We start from the raw sequence: 26,515 nt of genomic DNA, 5'->3' as shown, positions 1-26,515 counted from the left end.
ACATGTGGTTACAACAAACAAGATAAACTGAGACTAAATCAGATTAAATGGTTCAAGTAAACTTGCCCTCTTTATTAGGAACTTTTCATCCTCTGAGCTTTTTGGCTATTCAAATTGTTTTTCTGATTGCATCAGGAAACAAACAAGACAGTAGAGCCTTCTGTATATTGTAAGCATTACAATAACATACATATATTAGAAAAAAACAAGTTCTTTGAAAACTAGTTCCTTCTCTAACAAACTTCACTACTCCCAACAGAGAGTAAGAGCCTTCCAAACAGTCTAAATATATATTAAATTATCTGGACTTAAGGAGTAAGTGCTTTATAAATGAAAAACATATTTGTGACTGGAGTTTTTTGCTATTACTTAAACTGTCATGAATGGAAGAATGTTTTAATGCACACTTTTGCACCAAAACCAAAGCAAAACTCCAGCATCCTCCACCCCTCTAGGAGGCAACTTCAAACCTTTGTCTTTGTCAGCTACCCATGAAATTGTCACCTGCAGTACATAAAAAGTTGTACAGACACTTGTGGTAAGCAAAGTTTCCATGTTTAATTGCTTACCTATAACAAGTAAAGCAATGAAAACTGGTAATTTAAATCTCATGAAGCAGTGCTACATTTGCAGATGAAATTAGAAGCAACTGAAAACTTGAAAAAAGGGAAGCTTTTGCTTTTCATTCTCCCTTCTCATCAACAATTCAACTAACATTTTTACTAAATTTCTAGAAGGAAGAAAGCAGCCTAAGAATATACACATGAGAAACAAGATTCAAAATATTACAGTGCAACACTAATATATATAAAATGGAGTTTACTTACATTATAAATAAATTACTATGAAAGTCCATAATAAAAACAATAAAAGTAGTTTCTTTCACTGGAATTTGAGAGAGCTGGATTTGAATGAAGAAATTAAAAAATAACTATCTAATGAAAGATTAATAATCAAGATTATCAGTACAAAAATGAAAATATAAAAAAATAATACAATGTCTTCCTTTCAAAGGAAGAAAATGCAAAGAAAGGGAAGACAAGGCTTTGAAAGCCTTGTGAATTAATTTTTTATGTGTTGAGGAAGATACTTAACAGATGCTGAGAAATTCTTTTCCAGTCCTGTTTCACATTAAGTAACTTCAAAAATAACCAACATCTTAACCTAAGTCCCTATTAAAATCCATTTAGAAGTTTAAAGAAACTGATTTAAAAATATTTTATTGCTTCTGTGTTTGCATATCCCATACATACACAACTGGTAACATGAGGAGATAGATGGTAACAAGATGAGAAGAGAAATAAAAAACTGTTCATAGATCACCTGAATGACATCTAAAAGCACAGTGTCCCCAAACACAGGTAAATCCTCAGATTCTTCATTTCTCTTCCCAGTCTATTTCAGAGCCCAAAAAATAAAATCTTGAGCCTCATTCTAAACCAACAGGCAATTTCCCTGAAGTTCATTACCAATAAGTTAATTCATCTGTTGTTAAAAAATTAATCTAATTAATCTAAAGGATGAGGTTCTACCAGAAGGCAATTTGACACCTTTTCTAATAGCAGCTCTGTTCTCTTTTGCTCAACTGTCAAAGCACTCAAAATAACATTTTCTTCTCTCTCTGTGCTTGGTAGCTAACAGTGATACAAAGCTGCTGTTGAGGAGCAGTAGCAAGCACTACAACACCCAGAGAAGACACATGCAGCCACAACATTTTCACACACAATATGGCTTTATGAGTTTAACCTAATGGTCAGTCCACAAATTCAGTAGTTTCCTTCAAAGAAGTCTGAAGTCCTGTTTCCATGAGTATTATTAGGATAGAGTTGTTATTCAGGATGAAAGCCTTTACCTGTTATAAAAATCACAACTGGAAAAGATGAAAGTTCATTTTTCATTGTGGTAGTTTACTTTCCCAGACCTGAATTGGTGTGGCCTCTTTTTAGCAGAGGATAAATTGCCATTGCCATTACCATATTAAAGTAAGCAACAGTCACCTAACACTAATGTATGGGCAGATGCTGTGTGAGGCAGCTGTCAGTAGGAACCAGCAAATTGACCTCTTAACTGCTGATTTGAAAAGCTAAGAATGCATGCCATTTCAGTGTACACAATTCCTCCAACATGTTTAAACATTTTTAAATTGTAAAGTTTATAGATGGATAGTACTGGTGCCTTTTACATGCTAAAATAATTTCTATTTGTTTTTAAACCACTTCTCAGTTGCCCTTTCAAATGAACACAATAAGAAACACTGTTGCTGTAGCTGGCAGCATTGGCTCTCTTAGGGTTCTGGCAATAAGAGCACAAAGTTCCTTAGGAGAGCAGCAAACCTAACAAGGAATGAAACTTTTTTTAACATAAAGACATTTTGATAATTTCACTCTGCGCAACCTGCCAATTTGCCTTGTTAATCTTCTCTGTTTGCTCACAAAGACTCAACTTGGTTTTGACACAAGCCAGTGAAGACTGGCTTTGGCCTGAGTGGGACCAACGATAAGACAGCATGGAACACTTCTCTGCTGTTTCATTTGGGAGTCAAATTTATCACAAACTGCTTTCAAAGTGCTTCTAGTTAAAACTGTAGACAGGCTCAATCAAGTAAGCAGCAGTAAATGCCAGGCCAGGAGGCAGAGCCACCAGCTGTCAGCCCAGCAAACCTGGGTCTGTGCCAAGCAGATACATGAAGGCAACCCTGGGCACGCTCAGCTTTTGGGTGCAGGGTGTGCCACCTTTTATACTGGCAGCAGTGAAGTTCATGAAGAAATGACAGAACTGCCAGACCCTGAAGAGGAGTCATTGTGTGGCCACTGCCCAAGCACACCAGGGCCCTCAGGTCACTTGGCCTCCCTGTCCAGATTCGGGGTATGAAGGACACAGCAGAGGGCAGCAAGGGAACGGCTGCAGCTGGCAGGCAATGGAAACACTTTCATTGGCAAATGAAACACTTTCACTGCCAAATGCTTTAAGCTTCAAGTAGGCAAGCCTGCAACTTGAACTTGCAGAAACTGCCTGAAACACTGTTTTCGCTGAAGTCGTAAAACATACATATCCTCACTAATGATAAATCAAGGAGTGGACAGTGTATCAAAGCTCAAAAGAAATTCAGTAGTACAAGAAACCAAACTAAAATACTGGCTATTTGCACTATTTAGTAGCCATCTGTAAACAAAGGTACCTAACTAGGGTGCTCAATTAGATTTCAGCAAATTCTTCATTACTTAATTCTACAGATATTGTGATTGTGCTTCTTTATTGGTGACTTTGGTACACACCCTTTATGTTTCTAATTAGGACTTTGAAACAAGACACTGTGTTTCACTGACACACAGCTGGAGGAGACATCCCTTATGCTCTGGAATGGTGAGAGAAAGACCATTCCCAAAATCCTTCCCAGGTTTCACACACTGTTCTGAGCAACAAGACCCTGGCAACAGAATCAGTGTCACACGGATTAAATTAGGCATACAGTGCAGATAACTAGTAAAGCTAATAACCCAAATAGTCTCTCATTGAATCCTGCCAATTTAATTTAAGGTGCTCTCTAATAATCTCAGGTATGAACGATAAGCTTGAAGGAATCAACCTTGCAGGAAGATATGGCCTGAAGAGTCAACTCCTCTTTACCACCCTTTCACAGCTACCCAGACTAAGGCCACCGTAGTTATCCTGCAGGCAAGTACAGTACCCAGAGTTCCTCCATATCATCCAGCCTCATTCCACAGCTCAAAAGAGCAGCTGTACTTGGGCTATAGCAAAAGGCGACATAGGGACACCCATTTGTGCTAAGTTTGCAGAGGGCACACATAAGATAAAAACGCATCTATTTGATTCTTAACAATTATTTCATTAGGGTGCAGGTTATGTGGCGAGTAATGAGCCACAGACATCTCCCAAGCATCCACAAAGTGCACAGCAATTCCTGAGAACATTTTCCTCATGACAGAATCAAGCTGAAAGGAATACCAGTCACTGTTGAAGAGGCTCACTTCCGGCCCCAGCTCCTGCACGTTGGCCGTTCTGATGACGATGGCGGTCTTGGGGCTGCGGTCCAGCAGCTGCAGCACGGCCCTGCGGATGTTCCTGAGGCGGCGCATGTACACCTCCACGGGGAAGGTGCTGAAGTGGGACCAGATGGTGATGGCAACCACGGTGTTCCTGCCGCCCACGATGCTGTCGAGCTCGTTGGCGATGTAGCGCAGCTCGCTGCTGAACACGGTGGAGAAGCGGATGGGCGGCCCGTGGCAGCGGAACTTCAGCAGGATGTTGTGCTTCAGGTCCACCGACATGAAAGGGCCCACGTTCTTCGGGCTGCCCAGGTTAAATTCCACCAGATCTGAAAGGCCAGGAGCAAGCATTAGATAAAGATAGCACTGTTGGGGATGATGAAACAGGAAAGCTTACAAATATGATTGTCTGGCAAAAGATTTTGAGAATATGGAAACTATAAGCGAGATTGAAATGAAAGCAAGCTTTGAGATCCCTGAGTTACTGAACAATGGGAAAACAATGGTGTGGCCAGACTGAAGGTAATCCCCTTGTGATGAAACAAGACCCTCTGCTTGCAGGCAAGTCTAAGGGTCCGAGCAGACCCTACCAGTTTAGCAGAAGGAGTCCAAAGAGTAGTTTTTAAGGTTTAAAATGTAACACAGTATAGTAATGTAGTGATTCTCATAAGCTGTATAGAAATGCTATAAGATTTGTATATTGTATTAAATTAGTTAGTGAGAATCAAAATATTCAACACAGAAGAAGATGTATTGTATTGTAACAAATAACTTCACTCTCCTACCCCTTTAACTCTCTTATGCTTTTTGCTCTCTTCCCTCTCTGACCCTCTCATCCTGTCTCCCCCTCTCTCCTCTCGGGCCTGCTCCGAGCTGTGGCTGGCAGCTCCAGCAGGGCCCTGCACCCAGGCCCTTTGCAATAAACCACAAGTTCTATGACCTGGCTGCAGAGATCTCTCGTCTCCGTCCGTCCCGACCGTGCTGACCCCCCAATGCTCCTACACAGCACAAGACTTTCAAGCTTTCAACAAGATGCTCAGACCACAGGGCAAAGCAGGAGTAGATAAGGAAACCTGAACATATTTCAAAGAACTCTAAAACTAAACAGAAGTTGATCATCATTTTTCAGAGTGGAGTTTATGGATGTTGAAATCTGCAGGACAGCACATTTGGGTTTCATAACGCTGGCAATGCCTTTTCCAAGTTTCCCAAACCATTTCCTTCTCTCTTGTAAAAAAATAATTTTTTTACAAATAGTCATTGTTACTCTCTGAATCCAGGGTTCACAAGAACCCTTCTAGCAATTTTAGGACTCCATTAAATTTAAAGATTACTTCAAGTTGTAGGAATTAAGGCAGCTCAAAGAGTGTATTTCAACACAACTGAAGTGGTTCAGGGGAAAGGGATGAGCGAGGCAGGAATTTTTAATTGTCCACTGAAATTCTTCTACTTAAGTAACTTGAATAATGAAAAGGGCCCCAAAACCTATAAATAGGAATGGAGGTAATTTGCTACTTCATTCCAAAATCTCTCCTGTGACTGGGATGCTGCAAGGCCTTATAGAGGCAACCCAAGTGATTTCCTGTTGCCTTAACTCACAAGCACAGCAGCAGTCCTGTTACAAGGACAACTTTGCAGACACCTGGTGGCCCCATTTACAAGGCCTACATGTTTTCAGTGTCTGCTCAAACATTTGGCTGTCTGCCAGGGCTTCTGATGAGGTTTTGTCTTTCCTCTTCCTTTGCTTTTGTCACTGTCACTCAGTAAAACCAGTTCTGCGTCTGAGATGTGAGAAATAAGGCTTTGTAAAGGTCCTTAAAGCTAAATAACAAAAAATTACCTGGAACAAATGCTGTCAAATATTCAAACCACTGCCTTATTGTAGAGTCTCCAAACAAGTGGATTACTTTCCCTTGTAAGCACTCAGTTATATCCTCTGATTTGTTAAAATTATGGATCCAATGTGTTCTGGACCTCCACTGGTCCTCATAATAATAACCAGAAGGGGAAGCTGTGGGATCTTCAGCTCTGCCCATACTGCTTGAATCTGGAAGAGAAAAATCCTTTGAAATTAACATGCAACCAAAACAGCCTCCATAATCTTCACCAACATGTAGTCAGCGACCGCTGACAAGAGCTGGGTGGCCGATTATAGCTCAGCTTGGTTTTAATTAAATGGTATCTCTGCTGCTAATGTAAAAATGTATCTGCCACCTTTCTCCGGGCGCTGGAGGCACTCAGTGGCGGGTGTTTGCCCTGCACAAGGAGCGGAGGCAGGAGGCCGGCACAGCATCCTCCCCGTCCCGCTGCACAAGGAGCGGAGGCAAGGAGGCCGGCACAGCATCCTCCCCGTCCCGCTGCAGAAGGAGGGAAGGCAGGGAGGCCGGCACAGCATCCTCCCCGTCCCGCTGCAGAAGGAGGGAAGGCAGGGAGGCCGGCACAGCATCCTCCCCGTCCCGCTGCAGAAGGAGGGAAGGCAGGGAGGCCGGCACAGCATCCTCCCCGTCCCGCTGCAGAAGGAGGGAAGGCAGGGAGGCCGGCACAGCACCCTCCCCGTCCCGCTGCAGAAGGAGGGAAGGCAGGGAGGCCGGCACAGCATCCTCCCCGTCCCGCTGCAGAAGGAGGGAAGGCAGGGAGGCCGGCACAGCATCCTCCCCGTCCCGCTGCACAAGGAGGGAAGGCAGGGAGGCCGGCACAGCATCCTCCCCGTCCCGCTGCAGAAGGAGGGAAGGCAGGGAGGCCGGCACAGCATCCTCCCCGTCCCGCTGCACAAGGAGGGAAGGCAGGGAGGCCGGCACAGCATCCTCCCCGTCCCGCTGCGGATCCAGGCGGAGGCCGCCCTGCCGCGGCGCGCTGCTGCCCTCCAGCGGCCGCCCCGCGCACTGCAGCGCTGCTCGGCGGGGACACCGACCCGTGGGGACAGCCTGGCAGCGCCCAGAGAAACATCCAACAAACCCGAAACAACCCACTAAAATCCCTACACAGACCGAGGCAAACCCCCAAAGAACTACTACTACGGAGTAACACATACCTCGGCACTCTAGAAGAGTTAAGTATGAACCATAAGGCCTCCAAAGCCAGAAAATGCCAGAATTGAAGCCATGACCAAAAATTATGTATGTGCCATTTGAATAGGACAATTATGAGAGTCTCTAATTCCATGGATTTCGTACTTTATCTCTGACATCCAGCCCCCTCCCCATTTACTGCCTGAGGGGCAACTACACATCAGGGAAGCTCTGCACCATAGGATGTCCTTTTAACTTGCAGAAGTTGAGCAAGATCTTGCAAGAAAAGTATCAGGATTACAGGAGATTACAGGAAGAGAAACTGCAATCTCATGGTTATATCATACAAATATTGCCATATTTCTCTAAGTAACCAGGGTGATATTGGTACATCAAAGTTCTGTAAGGCTGTTTCATGTTCCCCCTTTGCCATTTCTGTATTCAAATACCTCAGCTGAACAAGCATGGAGATCTTCCCTGGCACAAACACCAGCTGCATGGAGCAGACACTTCTGTTTAAACACTTCTACTCACCTTGGTGTGGGGACTGCTAAGGACAGTCCATGCCCTGTCATAACTTACAGCTGTTTGATAAAGCACACCTTGCCATGGCCCAAATCATACCAGGGACCGTTTGAATGATGTAAAAGTACAAACACTGGAATTCCAGGGCCCAAAAGCATCCTCTGATAGATGCTTCTAACACAGATAGAGCCAACCATAAGTATCTTTCCTAATAAGCACTTTTAATTGCTCTTTTTCTATTCAATATCCTCTGCATGTTGTATTAGCGGATGTTAACCTCCTTGGACCTCACAGGGACACTAAAAACCAAACTACTATACAATTACATTTGTATAACACAAATAATAATCACAATTACCACAGAACAAAGCCATCAGAAAATTCTATCTCTGGATGATTCTGTAAATCTGACAGCAGGATCAAGGAAGGAAAAAAACCTAGATAATAATGTGAACTCATCTAATATTTATTAATAGGAGAAAGGGAAAAAAAAAGCCTTCAATAGTCATTAAAGACTAATTCAGAATGTGAATTCAGAAATTGAGTTTGTTTAATTCTAAGTTTTGATGCAAAAGCAATTCAATTTTTTACCTTTTAGATGGATTCTTATATATATATATACATACATATATATATATATATATATATATATATATGGATAGATAGATAGATAGATAGATAGATAGATAGATAGATAGATAGATAGATAGATAGATAGATAGATATAAATAACAGTGGTAATAGAACAACTTTTTGGTGCCCCACAGTAAATCAGCATTTCAAGTCTGTGTATAGTATCATACCAGTTTTGGCCCAAAATTCAGAACTGGCCCTTACTTTGAGATTTTATAAAAGAAAATAAAAGCTCCAATCTGAAGTTAAAAAACAAGGATAGAAATAAAAACTTGTATTTCAGAAAAACAAATGTTTTTGAAAACTTGATCTACATTTACCACCATACAGAAAAACATGCACAAAAAGAACAATGAGTTTGTGTGTATCATCAGTCCTAACCAATCCACACATTCAAAAGCATTATAGCAATGAGTTCAGTTTATTTATTCAGAGACTGCTGTACTTGGAAGGAATTTCCCTGAGGAAATGTGCTATGCCTATCCACCCTTTTTAACCCAGCATTAATTGTCAGGACATTATAAGCAGGCTTTGATCATTCTTAGCTCCTGGAAGAAGGATGACAATCAAATTTTGAATTTGCAGCAGTTTCTGCCGGGAAACATACAGGATAAAAAAAGCAACAAAAACACTTCAGCTAAAGGATCTGGACAAAGAAAAGAGGTGGAGGGTAAAATGCTGCAAGCCTAGTAGCAGAACTGTATTTTTTAAGTGAACAGTAAAACTAAAAGCAAGAAATGCCCAAAGTTGCCTTCTGTTCAGACTTTATTGCTCAGGTCAGTAAATCTACCTTAAAAGTCTTTTATAACCTAATGAAAAAAAATATGAAAAGTTTTCATTTAAGAAATAATTCTCTGTTTATCACATTTTATGCAGACTTTTTAGAAGCATAAAAAGCTTGCTTTTGGATATGAATGAGATAAAATATCTGAGTTCATTTTAGTACAGACTGTCTGGTCCAGAACTGTAGATTGTGTTATCCTGTGGTAACACAAATTATAGTAATACTTAAATGCAATCAAAATCTGTTAGACAACATTCTTAACACAGAAAGAAATTAAGAAACACCACACAGCTCTTTTCATTAGATTGAGAGTTTGGTAAGCAGTTACTCTAAGATATTTTACACTGTGAGTAAATGCTAGGAGAAATAAAAGGCATTTTTGGCAAGAGAACAAAGTTGTCTCTTCTTTTGATTTCTTCTTTTGCTAATAATCCCATTTATGTATGCAATTTCAGAAAAAAAATTCACTATTTCTGAACTTGTATTAAAGTTAACACGCAAAAGCCTTCATCATCTCAATAGAAATCTGATACTGATTTTTTTGCCTCGTTAAAAAACCCCCAAATTACTATTTGATGCCTGTTGTTCTTTTTATAAATTTAATTGTGAATTACAAACAAGAATCTTATGCAGTTCAGCTTACCTGTAAGTGCTGTGGGCTTTACAATGACTGAATCAGGTCCACTGGAGAGTATTGGCCTTTTGATATTCACGTCACTTGAACAAAAAACAAAAACAGCAATATTTGTAAAAGTTACTGTGAAACTTGTAGGTAATATTAGTCTCATTTTTTTTTTCTTACTCCACTTCAAATAAGCACAGTGTACTATGAAGTTTTACTCTAAGTTTACTTATTACAGCTGAATTCATTCCACATTTATTTTGAGACCACCATTGCTATTCTCGATCCAAATTCAAAATTTCATGGCATTGACACAAATGTTGTGCAAGCTTGTACTGACACAAATCTCAGTAAAGCAATCAAGCTGCCAGAGGTAGAAGGAAGCTTTTGGGGATTTGCCCCAAAGATGTTCCCAGCCTGCAGAACTTGTGGGGACAAATCACTGCAAGGGTACAGGGCCACAGCAGCAGCTCCCAGCTGACTGATACTGAGATCTTATTCTGTCTTTTGCTACTGTTTTGAAGAGAATCCTGGTCTATTTTTCTTTTCACCATTTAAGAAATAAATTATTTGGAATTTCTTTAAGCCACTTCAGTCAAGGACCTCAGAGCTGAATGAAACAAACAAAGAAATAAACAATCAAAACTAAACCAAGAAAAACAGCTTTCCCATTCCCATAAGGAAACATCACCAATAAATATAAGCTATATTTTACAGGTGGACAGAGACACAGAAAGTCAAAAGACCCACTTACAAACTTGATATGGAAGAGCCAAAGAAAAAAAAAACACTGATGCTTACTTTTTATTTCTGGTCTTGGTTATGAACATGCACACATACTTTCCTAAATTACACTATTTGGAGCTGCTACCCTAAAATCTTTCCCAATGTCTCAAGTGAACATTGTGCCAAAAGATTTTCCTACAATATCTGTGTTGGAGAGCAAGGCATTAGCAAGGCATTGCAACTACAACTCTGACACAACATAGTAACAAACTTTATCTAAATTCAGCTGTGTAATTTCATACAGAAGCAGTTCTGTCACACATACACAGGCAATAATAGATGGTTTGGGTTTTTTTTAATGCTGTATGCAGAAATAAAATATGACTGTGAAACTAATTTAGTTTGACACTTGAAATAACATGCACAGATCATTTCCATTTGCATGGCTATTTCTCAGCAATTTGTTCCACCAGGTGTTTCCTTTATGAAAATTGTTTATAAGATTTGAAAGTCATATTGAGCAACAAGGAACACGTTTAAGGAACAACAATTTTTGATGAGGACAAAAAAAACAATTGGTAATTTCTGTAACAATGAGCCTAAAACATGGATCCTTTTTGGATAGTTTATATTTGGCCAAAAATACTTCTCAAAGCATGGTTATTAATATTGCAAGTGCAGGTATGGAAATAGAAAAATAAGGAAGTAGTCTCAAAAACCAGCAACAGATTTAGACAGCATGCTCTTGTGAAATTCAGCAGGGTTGAATTCAAAGCACAGAAAGAGAACTACATGCCAAGTTTCTTTAAGATTGCTAGGATTCTTGCACAGCTGAATGGAGGGGATCAGACTATTCAACAACTAACACCAAACACCTGGTCCTGCAGATCCACTCCACCTCTAAGGCAATGTGTCTTATTTAAACAATAGGTTTAAATATGCCTATTGACTTGACTGAATATATATAAATGCAACAACATACAAACCTTTGGAAAAAGAGGCTTTCCTCTTGTGTCAGAAGACCTTTCAGATATCCACCTTTGGCATGGTTGATTCGGCTGGCACAGGACAGTTTCCGAGGCTTGTAACAGAACCACGGCTCGCCCGTGTAGAGATCAGTGAAGTTACAGACTGGGAGACCTGCAGGCAGGCAAACGTTGCACTCTGTAGTCTCTGAATACCTCCCAGACTTGAAGGAGCTTTTGAAATAGACTCTGTCCGGCCTTTCCTCGCGCAACCGCACGAGGACTTGGATGGCTTCACTCGCATGCACAAGAGACACAGAAACTTTGACCTCCCCTGGCCAAAGCAAGGTAAAGAAGATTTTGTAAAGGCCATTGTGGCAATCTACAATCCTTCCTGCTGCTCCAGCTTTCAGGCTAGGAGAGTGAATTCGTGCTAGTAAATAGTCTCCACCGTACTGTTTGGGCTTTCCTTGGAAATCCTTCATGCGAACGAGTACCTCCAACTGATCACCCACCTTGAAGAACCTGTTGGGTTTCACAATCACAAAGTCACTGTGTGTGGGATCAGTGCTCTGTGCAAAGGGGATTTTGCCATCAGGGGGCTTTGGCCACTGTATTGCAGCAAGCAAGGATTCCTGCTCCGCTTGTTCCCGTTTGGACAAGGTCTGCTCCGCGTACCCGCAGTAAGGCTTCCTGGTGGTTTTGGCTGTCTGGGACAGAGGATGCTGCACATTGTTTTCTGTTATCCAATTCGATCCTGAAACTGTGTCATCATCCAGGTGCTGGGGAGAAAAACATTACCTGAAGCTGTGCTGTGAAATGAAACACTGGGAATAATGGATGCTTTGTTGGGAAATGGTCCCAAGAACTGGGCTTTGCTTTACAGAGCTTTCAAACTGGCCAAATGAAACAACTTCACTAGAAGACCCAAATCTATTACTTTCACCATGAGATTTCTAAGGAAACAGGTGGGCAACCTGTAGTTATCCTGCTTTGGCAAACAAGCATTTAAAGAGCTTACATCCAATGCATGGCAGTGTTTCAGCTACCAGTACACTCTCCAAATATCAGCAATGTGAAAAAAAATGACAAAAGGTGTCACAGACACATTTGATGAAAAATTCTTTTGCTAGGATTTTTTCTCCTGAGAAGCTCAGGAGAAGAGGCCTCAGAAATGAAATGTAAACAATGATTATCTGCGGCAATGGAATGCAACAGGTGCATCTGTGATTGGTCCATGTTGGCTGTTTCTAATTAATGGCCAATCACAGTCAGCTTACTTGGTCTCTCTCAGAGTCACAAGCTTTTATTATTCATTCCTTTCTATTCCTTGCTAGCCTTCTGATGAAATCCTTTCTTCTATTCTTTTAGTATAGCTTTAATATATAATTTTCTTTTAATATAATGCATATCATGAAATAATAAATCAGCCTCCTGAAACATGGAGTCAAGATTCTCATCTCTTCCCTCATCCTGGGACCTCTGTGAACACCCCCATAAAAAGGTTGGATGATTAAATTATAAATCACATTTCCTTTTCTTCTGCAGTAACATTTTAGCCTTGGAGCACCATGGGTTCTAATAGTTGCCCCATGTAATGCAGGGAAAAAGGTTTTCTTTGAGATGTTACACTGCAGGTTAAGCTGATGCACCCCTGCACATGCCTTCCAGAGAGGTTTGCTGCATGTGGCAGCTGCACTCATTTATCTGGTCACACTCACATCTCCTCTTGGCTAATTATCTGAAATGCATGTTTCCCTGTAGTGTACACATTAAAAGAAATAAAAGAACAAAAGCTCAGATCCTCCTGGGACAATAAATTCATGAGCCAGTTGGCAAGTAGAATAGTACAGGACAAGCTAGGACTAAAAAACCTGCTTATTTATAAATCTTATTTATAAGATTTTAAAATCTATATACAGCTGCTTCTAGCACCAAATGAAACAGCAAGCAAAGCATCCCCTAATCACAGAGAGTTTGTAAATTAAAATATTTAAATACAAAACTAAACTAAGAGAGAAGGCTTCTGCTGCAGCTTGATAAAACTGTATTTTGTGCAAAAATATCAGTGTCCAAAGCTGTATTTGCATGCAAATGACTGCAGATACCATCTTCTTTATGACATCACATAATTTGGCAGATTTGCATTAGGAAAATTTTAAAAATAGCACAGTCTAAGACTCCAGAGGTACCCATGAGATTCCTAATCAGCAAATTAAGAAAAACCCCTTCAAATACACATAAAATCAGTAGTTAATGACCAATTACCAGGTATATGTAGTAGAACTTATCCATAGTTCCATTTCATAAAGAAGGAAAATAGTCTTTCAAGCAAAGATTAAAATTATACAGTGCACCATTCACATAGCATCAGATGATATGCTCATTTAGATTTGAAAGATTTGAAACATTGCTAAAAAAATCAAACTACATTATTTGAAATCTTTAAAAATATCATTGTGCTTACCCAGTGTTTTCCATTTACTTCCTCCTTAACTAACTACTCACGACTTGCTACTTTTAAATGTCATGTACTAAAATCACAACACATGTTAAAGCTTTATTCATTGTTATAAACCTTTCTTAGGCCATGGAAACATCAGCAGTGTCTTAAAATCATTTGAACCACACTGAGATTCAACATACTTTTTTCAGAAGAAAGGTAAACCTAACAAGCAATAAAAACATACAGGCTTTTGAAGTCTGTGACATAAATTGGTTTTGATCAGCTTTAGAGTAAGAGGATGAGCACAGGAGGATGTAGGATGGATACACAAAATCTTTGTTTGATATCCAAGTTAACTATAAAACCCGAAACTGTAAATTGCTACACTGTAGCTCTAAAACACAAATTGACATATACCCATCTATACACCAGATGTTAACATCACAATAGAAGCTTTTGCTTCTGTTTTATATTCCCACCCAGGATTTAATACATTTTCCCTGAAGGCCATAATTCTTAATTATTTTTGTTTTCCATCATAGCAAGCCAAGCTGCAGCAAGCCAAGCTGCAGATGTAAGCTGCACATTACTTTTATTAGTCCAGTAGATTTCAGCCAAAGCTGAGAGTGAATCTCAGGCACAGTTCTACTTTAAATCTTGCCTACATGCACTCTTGAATTAAGCCAAGTTTCTATTTTTGGACACCTTCACAACTTCTTCCCCTCACTTGCTCATGCATAAATATATACACATAATACAGAAAATACTGCATGGAAATATTTTTTAAAGTTAGCTATATATTTTGATGCCTCCAATAAGCCAGCAACAATGTCTCAGCAAAAATATTTATACATTCTCCCAAAGAGGAGTGGAAAGGGAGAATATGTGTTAGGATTAATTGTTGTTTTCAGTGTAAGTTCCCAAGAGAAAGTTTCTGGTTTTCAGTTGGTTCTTCAGTGGTTGGTGGACATGGTAAAAACAAATCCTTTCAAATTAAAAAGAGATGGTCATCTAAGATAGCTTAAAACCTGATGTATCCCTAATTTTAATCTTCCATAAATTTCCTGGGGGTTTTTAACCCAGTCTTTCTGTCAGAGATGAAGAGATGCCATTTCTGGCCTAGCTAGGCTTTCTGAAGTCTTTCCAGAGGCATTCCCATATCTTTCAGTGGGAAAGGGTGCAGAGAACACCAAGCCAACAAACTCATTCAGAAAACAGAATATGGTTTGATGGCTGCAAATCAGTTCACCTACAGAGATTTTTAGCAGAGCATAAGGCCAAAGCTCTTCCTTGTATGCAGCTGAGAGCAAGAACATGCACTGTCACTTCAGCATCTCCAGGTTATGGCCCCCTAAGCAGAATAGATCATATCAGAAATATTTCCTCAGTCTATCTTCCAAGGGCCTGAGGGGGAAGCTCCATGAAGGTAAAAGCAGAGCTTCTTCAACATCCTGAGGAGCATTCTTTCTCCAGCATCCTTGTTCATATTTACAGCCCTCTTTCAAGCCTAACCAGGACCCTGTATTGTTGCAGAATTATAAGCTTTTGTGTGAAAATAAGCTTGACCATGGATACTATTCACAGCAGATGCACAGATTCTCTTTGCCAGTAAAGGCAGAAAAAGCTTCAGAGTCAATTAATACACCAAAGATCCCTGACTGGAATATAAAAGCTTTCCAAACCATCTTCCTTTCTTAAGTGTTTCCCAGGCTCAGCTCCAAACAAGTACTTAAGTTCTCCTGCCCCTATGGATACACAAGGCCTGCTCTGAGGTAAATAATTAGCTGAGTTTGTCCCCACTTCATTTCCTACTCCCTCTTGGCATTTCCAAGTCTCTCTGGCTCTTCTCTGTCATCATACTGAGACTGTGCAGAATGGAGGGCTTTCTATTGTAGTTAGTAGCTAAACTAAACAAAATTCCTTTATGAAAAGCAGAGAGAGAGGATTTCTCAAGAGTGCTCTTCCTTTATGACACAGACTGTTTTAGTGTTGATGACAGGCTCCATGTTGGATAACACCTGCTTTGCTATTTCCATCTATACACCATTGAAGGTGTCAAGTATTTTAAGAGCAATTCCCAAGAGGCATTGCTTGTTTGTTGCATTTGAGGTGTTTTTGTTTGTGTGGGAGGAGTTTGTTCAGGTTTTTTTGCTTTTTTTGGGGTTTTTTTCTATCATTATTTTTTTTAATTTACTGCATTTTGAAGCTAACCAGAACCCAAATGTGACCACAAAGTAATTTAATGGCTATCTGCCAAGTAACACAGGCAGGACAGAAGAGATTACATGTCAGTTAAGCACAAATAAATCCATTTGCAGTTCCTGCACTAGAGATGTCATAAAAAGGAAAAAAAGGAAAATGTATTTTTATGAGAACTAATGGAAGTTTCAGCTCATCTCCTTAGCTTTTGGCATTCTCACCACCAACTAAGCAAAAAATTAGATACAACATATAGATTAACCCAGGCAATAATGCTCTCAAAGATACTCTAGATGGGTCACAGAGTACTTGGGGAGATCTGCAATGAACACCTGTCCTCAGTTAAACACCACAGTGTAGGTGGCTGATGAAAACATTGAGTGTTTCCATTGCTGTTGGAAAAGGGGAACTCCATCTCAAAGCCCAGTATCTTCCACCAGCTGTTAACTCCTGCCTTGGCCTCAGCAGCTGCTGCAAACCTGCCTAAGTCACTGTCACTAGAGCAGGAAACAACACAGGAGATTGCCAGGCAACAGGCACAGTGGGCAAATAAAAGCTCCAGGAGACAGCATCTGAATCTGAACAAATACCAATTCCTGAAAGGCCAGCCATCTTCTAGTCAGTAATTTTACACTCCAGGTACTTTATTTCTTGTCTATGACAGAGATGAAATCAGTTCTCTATCATTACCATCTCACAGCACTGAGGGGCTGCTAAACTACTCTAAGTGTCAAAGCCAGTCCTCAAAAGCCAACACCTGGCAGTCAAATGTTCCAGAAATAATTGGAATAAGATAACTTTATCTTTTGTAGGCACCTGCAGCTGAGCAACAAGAATTTAAAACTTTGCTACACAGTTCTTTTGCTCAGTTTCAGCTATCTGATTTCATACTCTGTTCTGGCAAGAAACTTCCCTTCTCCCCACAGACTCTCTCTTCTTGGTCCTTTTAAATAAAATAGCACTCACAACCAATCCCAAAGTGGTTCTGTCACCCTAAAGGCCACTGGTACAAATACACAAACCCTCCTGCACTCTGAGAGCATCATGTTTGGACAAAATCCTGATACTTCACAAAAAATTACTGCACATTTTATCTGTCTGGCTACATGCACAGAAAAAAAATCTAATAAAATAAAACCACATTTCTTCTGGTACTGTATGATCAACTATGTGACCTCAAGGGAATAGTTATTCCATAATAAAAAGCAAAGTAAATAATAAGCTGGCTACCAAACTTTTTGTGGACAGGTTGTTGGGTTTTTTTAACACAAGAAAAGTAAAAATCTGACAGGGTATGACTATTGGGAGATAGTAGTCATTAGTAGTTTAAGAAATTAAGAGGAAACATTCCAACATGAAAAGGTATAAAATCCTAAAGCAAAACAGAAGGGAGACTAGCTGACAATTGCCTTAGATCTTTAGCTTTAACCAGCTAGGTTGGATGATTTAGGGATAAGAAGTGTGTCTGATGCATTTACAAACACATTGTCAACAGTAACCAACAATAAGCTCTCCTTTCAGAGCCTGAACAGACTTTGTTACAGATATTCTATGAAAGTGTTATAAGATTTTTTTCTGGCTTTGATCTCTGACTGAAAAGAATCAGCATAAATGCCTATATTAGACTGCCTGGAAAACTGAGCCAAGACAAACACAGGAGCAGGTCCATTCAGAAAAGTATGACAACAGAAGGGGTTAGATTGCATGTAATAGTGTAAAGATTTACCAGCAACACAATACTTAACTGAGGTTAGAATAGCAGACATGTAAAGGGCAACAAAGCCACAAACAAACTTATCATGGACAATGGCCAGAAAAAGCACAGAGTGAACATCCAACCTGCATTTTCCATTTCACTCTCAAAGCACTGCCAGAGCCCTTTTCTCCAAGAAATGTAATTTTAAAATGGAAAGAAAACAGTTTAAGATTCTAAATATCAACACTCCTCAGGCAACATCCTAGGTCAAAACCTAAAACAAACTAAAACCACAGAAAGAGAAAACAAAAGCTACCTCCTACAAACAAAATGGATCATGCTAACTTGAACCAAAAGTCCATCACACACAATATTTTGATTGCCAATAGTTTCCAACAGCAGGTAGATGGGAAAAGAAAACAGACTGAACATGCTGTGCCATTTCCTCCTGTAGACTTAACACACTTTTAGCCCTTTATGGTTTAGATTTCTTAAACACTAGGGTAAATATCTTAAGATCTAGTACCCCAATGGACTTTTCTCTGTGCATTCATCCAGTTTTTGAATATATGCATTTAGTAACTACAAAGACTTACTGCAAAAGCTTCTGCAGCTTTGCTGCAATCCTTAAAAAAATATCCCTGCTTCCTTTAAAATCAGCCTCTGCAGTTTATATTTAATGTGTCCACTGGTACTGGAATATGTAACAAACACTCAGTTATTGATCCTGAATCACTTGTGGTTTTAGACTTCCCAAACATCTTCCTTACCCTTATGTAATCCTCTTCCAATGTGTTTTGTGTGGGGTGAGGGGGCTTTACAGCCCCTCTTTTGGATCATTTCACCTGGGCACCACTAGCCAGGAGGAAGGAAGATTCTGCACAAAGCATATACACAACTTAAAAGCATAAAGCACCTACTGACTGGCTGACATGCACAAAGGACAGCTATAATTTAACAAGGTGTTGGGCTAAGCATTACCATGCTCATCCACCAAATGCAGCACTGGAATGCCTGGCCAGGCAGGCAGCCAGTGGGCAGGGTCAGCCTCCAGGGCTCCTGCAGACACATCCTCATCCTCCTTGACTTTAATCTTATGGGCTTACTGACTAAGCAGTTTGAAAGTACCTCTGCACTGAAGTGAGAAGTAAAATGAAGAAATATGCAAGACAGATACAGCAGAGGGAAAAGGGGAAAGGTAAACAAAAATTGCATCAGACAGGCCAGAGATGAACAAGCCATAACAGCTCTGCAGAAAAAGACCTAGGGACTCCAGGAGACAGCAAACTCACCATGTGTCAGCAGCACAGCATTGTGGCAAAGAATTAACAAGATCCTAACCAGAAGATTTAGCAAAGTTAGAGTTCTCTTCAATTAGACCATGGTGAAGCCACATCTAGAACACTGTGTCTGGCTTTTGGACAACCCATGCCAGAGTAAAGCTGGCAAGACTAGCTAAGAACCCTTGAGATGCTTAGGGAACTGGAATGACACTAAGGAAACCAAAGCATCTATTTTAATTCTAGGGAAGACCAAAAGGGAACCTAACTGCAGTCTTTCACTAACCACAGGGGAGTCACAGAGGAACTGGAGTTAAAGGACATTCTTATAGGATAAAAGGTTGCACTTAAGGCAAACATTCTTCCCTCTAAGAGGGATGCAGCATTGCAACAGGCTGCCTAGGTATGTTGTAAAATATGAGTGTCCTTGAATATGGTTGAAAGTCAAAACACCCTGCTGCAATCCAAGCTAACTCTGATGCCAGCCTTTTCAGGAGGGTGTTGGATTAAATACCTCCAGACATGCCTTCAACTATGACTTTTCTGTGATTCCTATTTATAGCTAAATGCTGTCAGTCAGACAATTCTAACCTCACACTCAAAGGCCAACAACCTTGCTCAAGCCATCTCGGAGACGAAACAGGCTCCACTTACCTCTAACTGGAAAAAGTTATGGACCAGCACCACGACAGCCAGCACTGCCATGAGCAGGCAGAAGAGCTGCAGTCTGAACGAGTCACGCCACATGGTCCAGCCGTGCCCTTCCCTCCCATGTTACACATTGCCATGGCTTGCGTCCGCCGCAAGCGGGAATGGCATTTCGTCTCAGCAGGGCACAAGGGAACTCAGCTGCCTTCCACCTCATCCCTGCAAGTGCATTTACAAAAACTCTGTTAACGCCCAGAAAGTTACTAGAACTAAAGTCAAGTTTCGCACTGAAATCTTACAAATGGTGGGGCAATAACCAGTACAACAGAACAGTCAATACAGATTATTTTTGTGGAACTAATTTGAACAGCGTTAATGTTACATAATTTTCTTGGATCTGCCAAAGCAAACCTTTATCATAAAGCTGGTCTCACCTGCAGTGGATTCCAAAAAAAAAAGGCAAAAGAAGAGCACAAGATTTCATTCTGGCAATCAAAAAGGCCAAAACAAATTACCACCACCCTATTTATCTGTTAGGCCACACCACCACTGTCCAGACTGAAACAGAAATTCATGGGTTTGGATATCTCCCATTAACTTTTATAGCAGAAACTTGTGAGTTTGGACATCTCTCATTAACTTTTATAGCAGGAACTTGTGAGTTTGGACATCTCTCATTAACTTTTATAGCAGGAATTTGTGAGTTTGGACATCTCTCATTTACCTGTTTACACATTCCATTAAATTGTTATTAAACACTGGTGTCTGAAACAAATTTGGATAAGCAATGTAAAACTTACTTCCTCCAGTTTGCTGCTTGGGAAGAGGGGAAAAATAAATCAACAGTAGCATTAAAGGGGAGATACCTAAGAGAGTTGAAAGCACTAAAATTTAACTTCATGCCCATCTACAACATTACATTACATCTTCCCTGGTCTGCTTTTTTATCATTCCTTTTATCTCAGGTGCTCATATGCAGCTCTAAAAAATAAAAAAATAAACTTCTGGAAAGAATACAGTGTGTTGGGATTCAGTATTTCAGGTTCTTTAAATATAATAATAGCACTGTCTTTCATAAACTTTAACTTTCATACAATATCATTCCTTTAAGGTTGCTTGATAACAGATCTGCTATAAAATCACAGACTTTACAGCCACTGATAAAGATCTCAATGCTTGCTCAGAATGACTCTTAAGCCTTCCTTTCCTTCTGAGAAGGACAATTTTGATGCAGCCTTTTTGCAAATAAAAAGGGTACTGTTCTTGCAGAAGCTCTAAACTTGGAAACAGAAAACAGATGGCAAGAAGAGACACTCAAAAGACACCAATCTCTCCAAACCAAACATCCTCAAAGCAGCATTACTCATACAACCTGCACCAAGTGCAACACCATAATCAAATGATTACATAAACTTGGCACAACTTTCCATAAATAGCATAACTGAGAATTTATACAATTAAGATATAATACATAGTACCTATAGTTTTAAGAATATATGAAAAATGCTGTGTAAATTTAAATGAAACACAATGATACATTAAATATCAAGATTAAAACATTATTTATCAAATGAATCCAGGCTAGAAAACTAAAAAACATTACTGGTACAACCAGGACAGCCTCAAAATAGACCACACATCAAATTGCTTTACAAGGATTATAGGGATTATAACTTCAAATGCTTTGCTGAGAATTAGAGAGATTGTATTTCTGACCAAAGAACTAACATTGAAAGATCCATTAAAGTGAAAGTATCAAAATGACAAAAAAATGCAGCTTTGTTGGAACAGTTCTGCACTAATATGAAATTTGCATAAAACAGCAGCTTAGGTCATAAATTGATACTAAATATACCTAAAGTACATAAAAATGCTAATTTAAGGACATATATGTCCATTTGAGGAAGAAAAACAAATACATTAGACAAAACCAGAATTTTCAATTCTGTTGCTGAGAGTTCTTTCCACATCACTGAAAAGCACAAGACATTGAAAATGCAATGTAATTTCATATGCCTAAAATTTCAAATGTAATTTTAGATGCCTAAAAAATACCACAAATGCTGTTCCATATATTTTTTACTCAAATTTTTCTGTATTCTGTAGATGTCACATGCCCTAAAACATTTAAATGTACAAGTTTAGAGCTTTCTTTATGCTAAAAGCTTACTATACTGCCAGTTTCATCGCAATTGGTGAACAATTGATCCTGTTCATTTTTTGTATAAGGGAAGCCCATAAGTACACCAAAAAAGCCTTAGGACTTACCCTACTCCTGAAATGTTCTCTGAAGCCATCCACACAAAAGGCCAACAACCTTGGAAACAATACATTAAAAAAAATGTTTATAGAAACACACAAAAATATTTCTTAGTAAAATTTATACATTGGTGGTTTGCTTACAGTGGCACAAAATAAAACGGCAGTTACAACTTTTAACCTGTAAAATCACTTTAGTTTCTACAATTACCCAAGGATTTTGTTGAAGTATTTTATTCCTTTAAACTTCAATGCTGTGCACTTGAATTTTCTGCTATTTATTTTAGTTTAGAAGTAAACTAAGCATTACTTCTCTCAGCTTTTTTCCACGTTACCACATGCCCCTTTTTACCCAATGTTAAAAACAAAAACCGATTAAATGACATTTTTATGAATACGTCATTAAATTACGCCGCCTGCTCCATTACAGAATTGTTGCTTTGGGATTTTTTACAAGTTGTCAATTCCTGTCAGCTCTCTATCCCCTCAGCTCTCTGAGCCAGCAGCGTTACAAAGGCAGGTGTGAGTGCAACCTCTCCAAATTCTGCCGTGCAAATCTCCGAGGCACAGAGGCGCCGCTACCTCTGGCGATGCCCAGACCATGTCACTGGGGCACAGGGGCTGATGCTCGCCCGGCTGCCAGCACGGAAAAGCAGATTTGCTGCTGTTTTCCGCAGATTCCGCCTTGGTCCCCGGGGCACGGGGAGCCGGCGGCCCCCAGCCCGCCGATATCCCGGGGCAGCGCCGCAGCGCCGGCGGACCCGGGACCGGACACGCACCCCCGGGCCAGGGACGGGGCCAGCGAGCAGGAAGCACCGCTGCCGGCAGTGCGAGCCGCACAGCTCCGCTTTATTGCCTCAAAGGTACTTTCAGGATGCCGCGGGATGGGCGTCCCCGGGGAGCGGCACAAGGCAGCCCCGCACCGGCAGGAAGCTCCCTCAGCCGCCGCCTCGCTGCACCCCGAGCGGCGCGGGCAGCGCGGCCCTGCGGGCGGGCGGACCCGGCCGCGGCCACGGGGGATCCGAGCAGGGCATCCGCCAGCCCCGGGACCCCGCACCCGCCTCCCGCCCCGGGCCTCCCCCAGCGGCCCCGAGCCCGCAGCACTCCGGCTGCCGCGCCGGGCTGTCCTTCCCCCCCCGCTCCCCAGACGAGCCGCGCCGAGCCGCGCCGCCCGCGCCGCCCGCGCCCCCTCACCGCAGCCCCCGGCGCTCCCCCGGGCCAGGCGGCGGCCTCGCCCCCGGCCCGGAGGCGCTGGCTGTAAAAGCCCGGCTCCCGCCGCCCCTCCCTCCTGCCCGCCCCTCACACAGCGGCTGCCGCGGCCGCCGCGCCTCCTCCCGCCCCGCCCCGCCCCGACAGCGGCGCTGGCCCCGCCGCAGCGGCCGCAGCCGGGAAGGGGCAACGGAGAGGGAAACACACGCAAAACCCAACAAAAACAACGCCACCGTCCCTGTTATTTTTGAACCACGGCAGGTGAAGCCTAGGAAAGCAGGATGTGGGAGGGTGGAGCGGAGCCAAGCGCTATGGCCTGGGTGGCATCACCACGGTCCCCAGCCAAGGGAGAAGGCTCTGACACGAACCATCGCAGCTCAAACGCTGCAGGGCATGAGGGCGAACGGAGCAGGAAACAGCAGAGGCGGCTCTTGGCCAGAGAGAAGGTTGTGGAAGGAAGGCCTGGACCCAGAGCAGCTGCAGGGGCTGAGCGGGGGATGCAGGCACGGCCCAGCACAGCCGAACCGGGCAAAGGCTGCTGCATTGGGGCAGGACTTCACTGTGCTTGATGAGAACGTGACACAGTCAGGGCTGAGCTTGGCACCCTGCACCAGAGCCGGGTGGCACTTTCAATCTGCAGGACATCTGCAACTAGTTCTATAAATACTTGTAAACACTGCTTAAGTTTGGGAATGCCAAAACACTCACCTGCCAGAAGTTCTTTGTATGAGTGCAGCTTAAGGGCTTAAGCTTATTTTTACTAAGGAATACGTGGGTTGCTTAAATCCAGAAAAAAGACAAAGCAGCTGAAATGTTCTTGTGAACACAGTATTTTAGCCATTAGAAATTGCATACTTCTGTCTTCTGCCCCAGCCATAGCTATTTTGAAGAAGTGGTTTTACCTCTTTTTCTCTCCTTTCTGCATCTTACAACAGTGATTACCTGGTAGAGATAGAAAGCAAAATCTCAACAGGCACCAGCTTTTATTTCTATTATACACTGTAGGTCAAAAATTGAAAGCCATCTGGCTGTACAAGCAGAACACATTAAAAAGACAGTATTTTGAAAGATAATTGGTACTGATTTTTTTTCCCTCTCGATACACAAAGTCTATCAGTTCTATAGCAGTCTCATTTCTCTTCACTCTTCCTTCATGAGCCTTGCAGTGCATCAAATTCCCTTACAAACTCTGCAGCTCAAAGTGCAACCTAAGGCAAAACTTGTGTGCTAAATGCCAAGCATTATCCATCTCTTAATATATCTGGAGTGATGTTGGGGGTGAAGGTATGGAAGGTGACAGCGATGAGAAAACCTGTCACATCTGAGGAAATAGGTACTGCTATGCTAGCTTTTGCCACACTTTACATTTCACCTCCCCTCAGAGATGGGAAGTGATCCCCCACACTATTTCTCTCCATAAATTCTTCAGTTATCATTATAGTTTTGATGAAGGCCTAATAATGAATTAAATATGCCTTTCTAATCTCTAACATGGGAAGTTCTTTTGCACAGAGACCAGAAACCAATTACTCTGTGTTTGCCCCCATGCTCTACAAAAAGTCCCATGTAAAAGGCAGTTTGGGTTATTTGAGAGTCAATGGCATTAGTGAGGTCTGTTCCACCTCATCACCATGCAATATCTAAATGTCATTAGTGCCAAAAGAAATACAGCTTAAGCAGCTGTTGCTCACCTTACATCTCTCCTTGTTCATCACACCAGAAACACTTGCCAGTTATTCTGATTTGAGCACAGAAAACTGGATAATAAAAAATAATCAGATTTCCTTATTTTTTTCCAGAATTATACGCAGTAAGATGAAGTTATGCTGGGCCCTTGGCCCCATTGCCCTTTTGTCTCTTATCTACGAAAAACAGTCAATAAAATATCAGTTTCCCGGCTGTTTAGGTGACCTGGAAAGGCTCGGGGTGGCCTTGGACAGCCCGCACTTCAAAGGACGAGAAGAGGCTTCAGATCTTTTCTTGGTCTCGGTGTTTATTATTTGTTTATCTAAAAGATTTTCTTTCGGCCCAACAGAGGTCTGCACAGCAGCCAGCCATGAGCACACTGAGAGCCCCTGGGGCGGTCACCTATCTTTATACTCAAAGTTACGTATACAATATTTATCAATTTTCCCCAATGCCTTTTACCCTTATTAACCGGTGCACTTTTAGTAATAACCAATCCCAAAGTGCCAACATCACCACAGAAAATGGAGGCCAAGAAGAAGAAGAAGAAGAAGAACAGGACATGCCCCAATTCCTCCATCTTACTTCTTTAGACCCCCCTGTACAGAAATCCTAAACCCTGTGTCTCACTCTCTAATTAACTTATCCCTTCACCATTCACCCCAGTGAAATCCTCCTATCCTCATACAGGTGTCGTCTCCTGTGTAGGATCAAAGTCCAGCCACCAGACACTTCTGGCAACATTCCAGGACTCCCCAGCCCCCCAAGGGTGGTCTCGGTCCCTCTGCACCTCAGTCCTGAGGTGCTGAGATCCCACAATAAAACACAGTATTTTTGATAATATATATGGGACTACTGAACCCATTCTTGATTATAGCCAAGTGTTGAGGAATGTTTTGGGTTGCTCTCTCAGGCAAATTAAAACACACTTTTGTGCTGAAGTATGGTGAGATTTAACAAACAATGCATTGGACAGTCTGCAAAGAACACAACCCACACTGTTCCCTTTCTAAAGACACCTTTGATCTGTCTCCTTTTGCTATATTACCCTTGTATCACTTCTCCAATATTTTTTCCCTTCCACAACCTTCCAGGTCTTGTACTTCTGCAGTCCTTAGAACAGCAAGTTTCACTCTCACCTTGCACACAAGTTCAGCATGGCCCCTGGTTTCAGGCAGAACTGAAATTTAACTGTTGGAAAAACTCCTTTACTGAGCTGGTGCCATCAGATGGTTTTCACATCATCTAATGCTTTAAAGGGATAACATTTTTGTTAGAAGAATCATCCTACAGCTTCCTCAAGTCCTTTTCCAAAAGGTTACAGAGAAGCTTTCCTAGAGGCATCAGCCTTTCCATGAACCTGCCCCAAGCAGCTGTGCTGCATTCCCACTCCAGGGACAGGCAGGAAGGAACACAGGTTTCCATTTCTTCCAGGTGGCTCTGCTTACCTTTGGGACTAAGAGAACCTCTTCCTGCTCTTTTTTTCTTCTTCTCCACCAGAAAATGGACATGGCCACAGCTATCTCAGCCACGGGCTGCCCAGAATAGCTCCTGCCAGTTTAACACTAACATTGCTACACCAAAGGAAGGAAAGCATCAGGCAGCTAGGAATATGAGCAGCTTGTCTGTCCTACTAGTAAAATAAAACCTAGTTCATGTGTTTAACAATTTCCCTATCTGTGAGTAAAGCCAAAGAATCAGAGACCAACAGGAAAGCCAAGCTGCTGTCAAGCTACTGAGCCTGGGAATGAGCAAGCTGCAATGAGGAGAGGACAAGTGCATCACTGCCCTGGAGAGCTCAACAGTACAAGACAGCTGGAGA

At 41.6% G+C, this 26,515-nt stretch overlaps 1 protein-coding gene across 2 annotated transcripts; it reads right to left on the bottom strand.

The window, feature by feature from the left end:
• Positions 1–38: 38 nt before the first annotated feature.
• Positions 39–23,064, bottom strand: NXPE3 (neurexophilin and PC-esterase domain family member 3). Of its 2 annotated transcripts, XM_059494015.1 has the most exons (7): positions 22,993–23,064; positions 21,808–21,856; positions 19,546–19,758; positions 11,292–12,052; positions 9,601–9,674; positions 5,848–6,054; positions 39–4,336 (listed from the first exon to the last, which is right to left on the bottom strand). In XM_059494015.1, exons 3-7 carry the CDS (start codon positions 19,636–19,638, stop codon positions 3,786–3,788), a joined length of 1,686 nt encoding a protein of 561 aa, XP_059349998.1. In that variant the 5' UTR covers positions 19,639–19,758; positions 21,808–21,856; positions 22,993–23,064; the 3' UTR covers positions 39–3,785. The 2 variants fall into 2 exon arrangements, with proteins under 2 accessions (XP_059349998.1, XP_059349999.1); XM_059494016.1 differs by lacking the exon at positions 22,993–23,064 and having other exon boundaries at positions 21,808–22,485.
• Positions 23,065–26,515: the final 3,451 nt, after the last annotated feature.

This window comes from Ammospiza nelsoni, chromosome 2 (assembly GCF_027579445.1).
Source record: "Ammospiza nelsoni isolate bAmmNel1 chromosome 2, bAmmNel1.pri, whole genome shotgun sequence".
NCBI classification, from domain to species: domain Eukaryota; kingdom Metazoa; phylum Chordata; class Aves; order Passeriformes; family Passerellidae; genus Ammospiza; species Ammospiza nelsoni.
This window is presented reverse-complemented; position numbering and strand designations above follow the sequence as displayed.

Coding starts and splice junctions, on each gene's coding strand:
- NXPE3 (XM_059494015.1), bottom strand. CDS start 19,638: ATGTGGCGTGACTCGTTCAGACTGCAGCTCTTCTGCCTGCTCATGGCA. Junction 12,053..19,545: donor ATAACTTTTTCCAGTTAGAG/GTAAGTGGAGCC, acceptor TTTTCTCCCCAG/CACCTGGATGATGACACAGT. Junction 4,337..5,847: donor TTTGACAGCATTTGTTCCAG/GTAATTTTTTGT, acceptor CTGGCCTTTCAG/ATCTGGTGGAATTTAACCTG.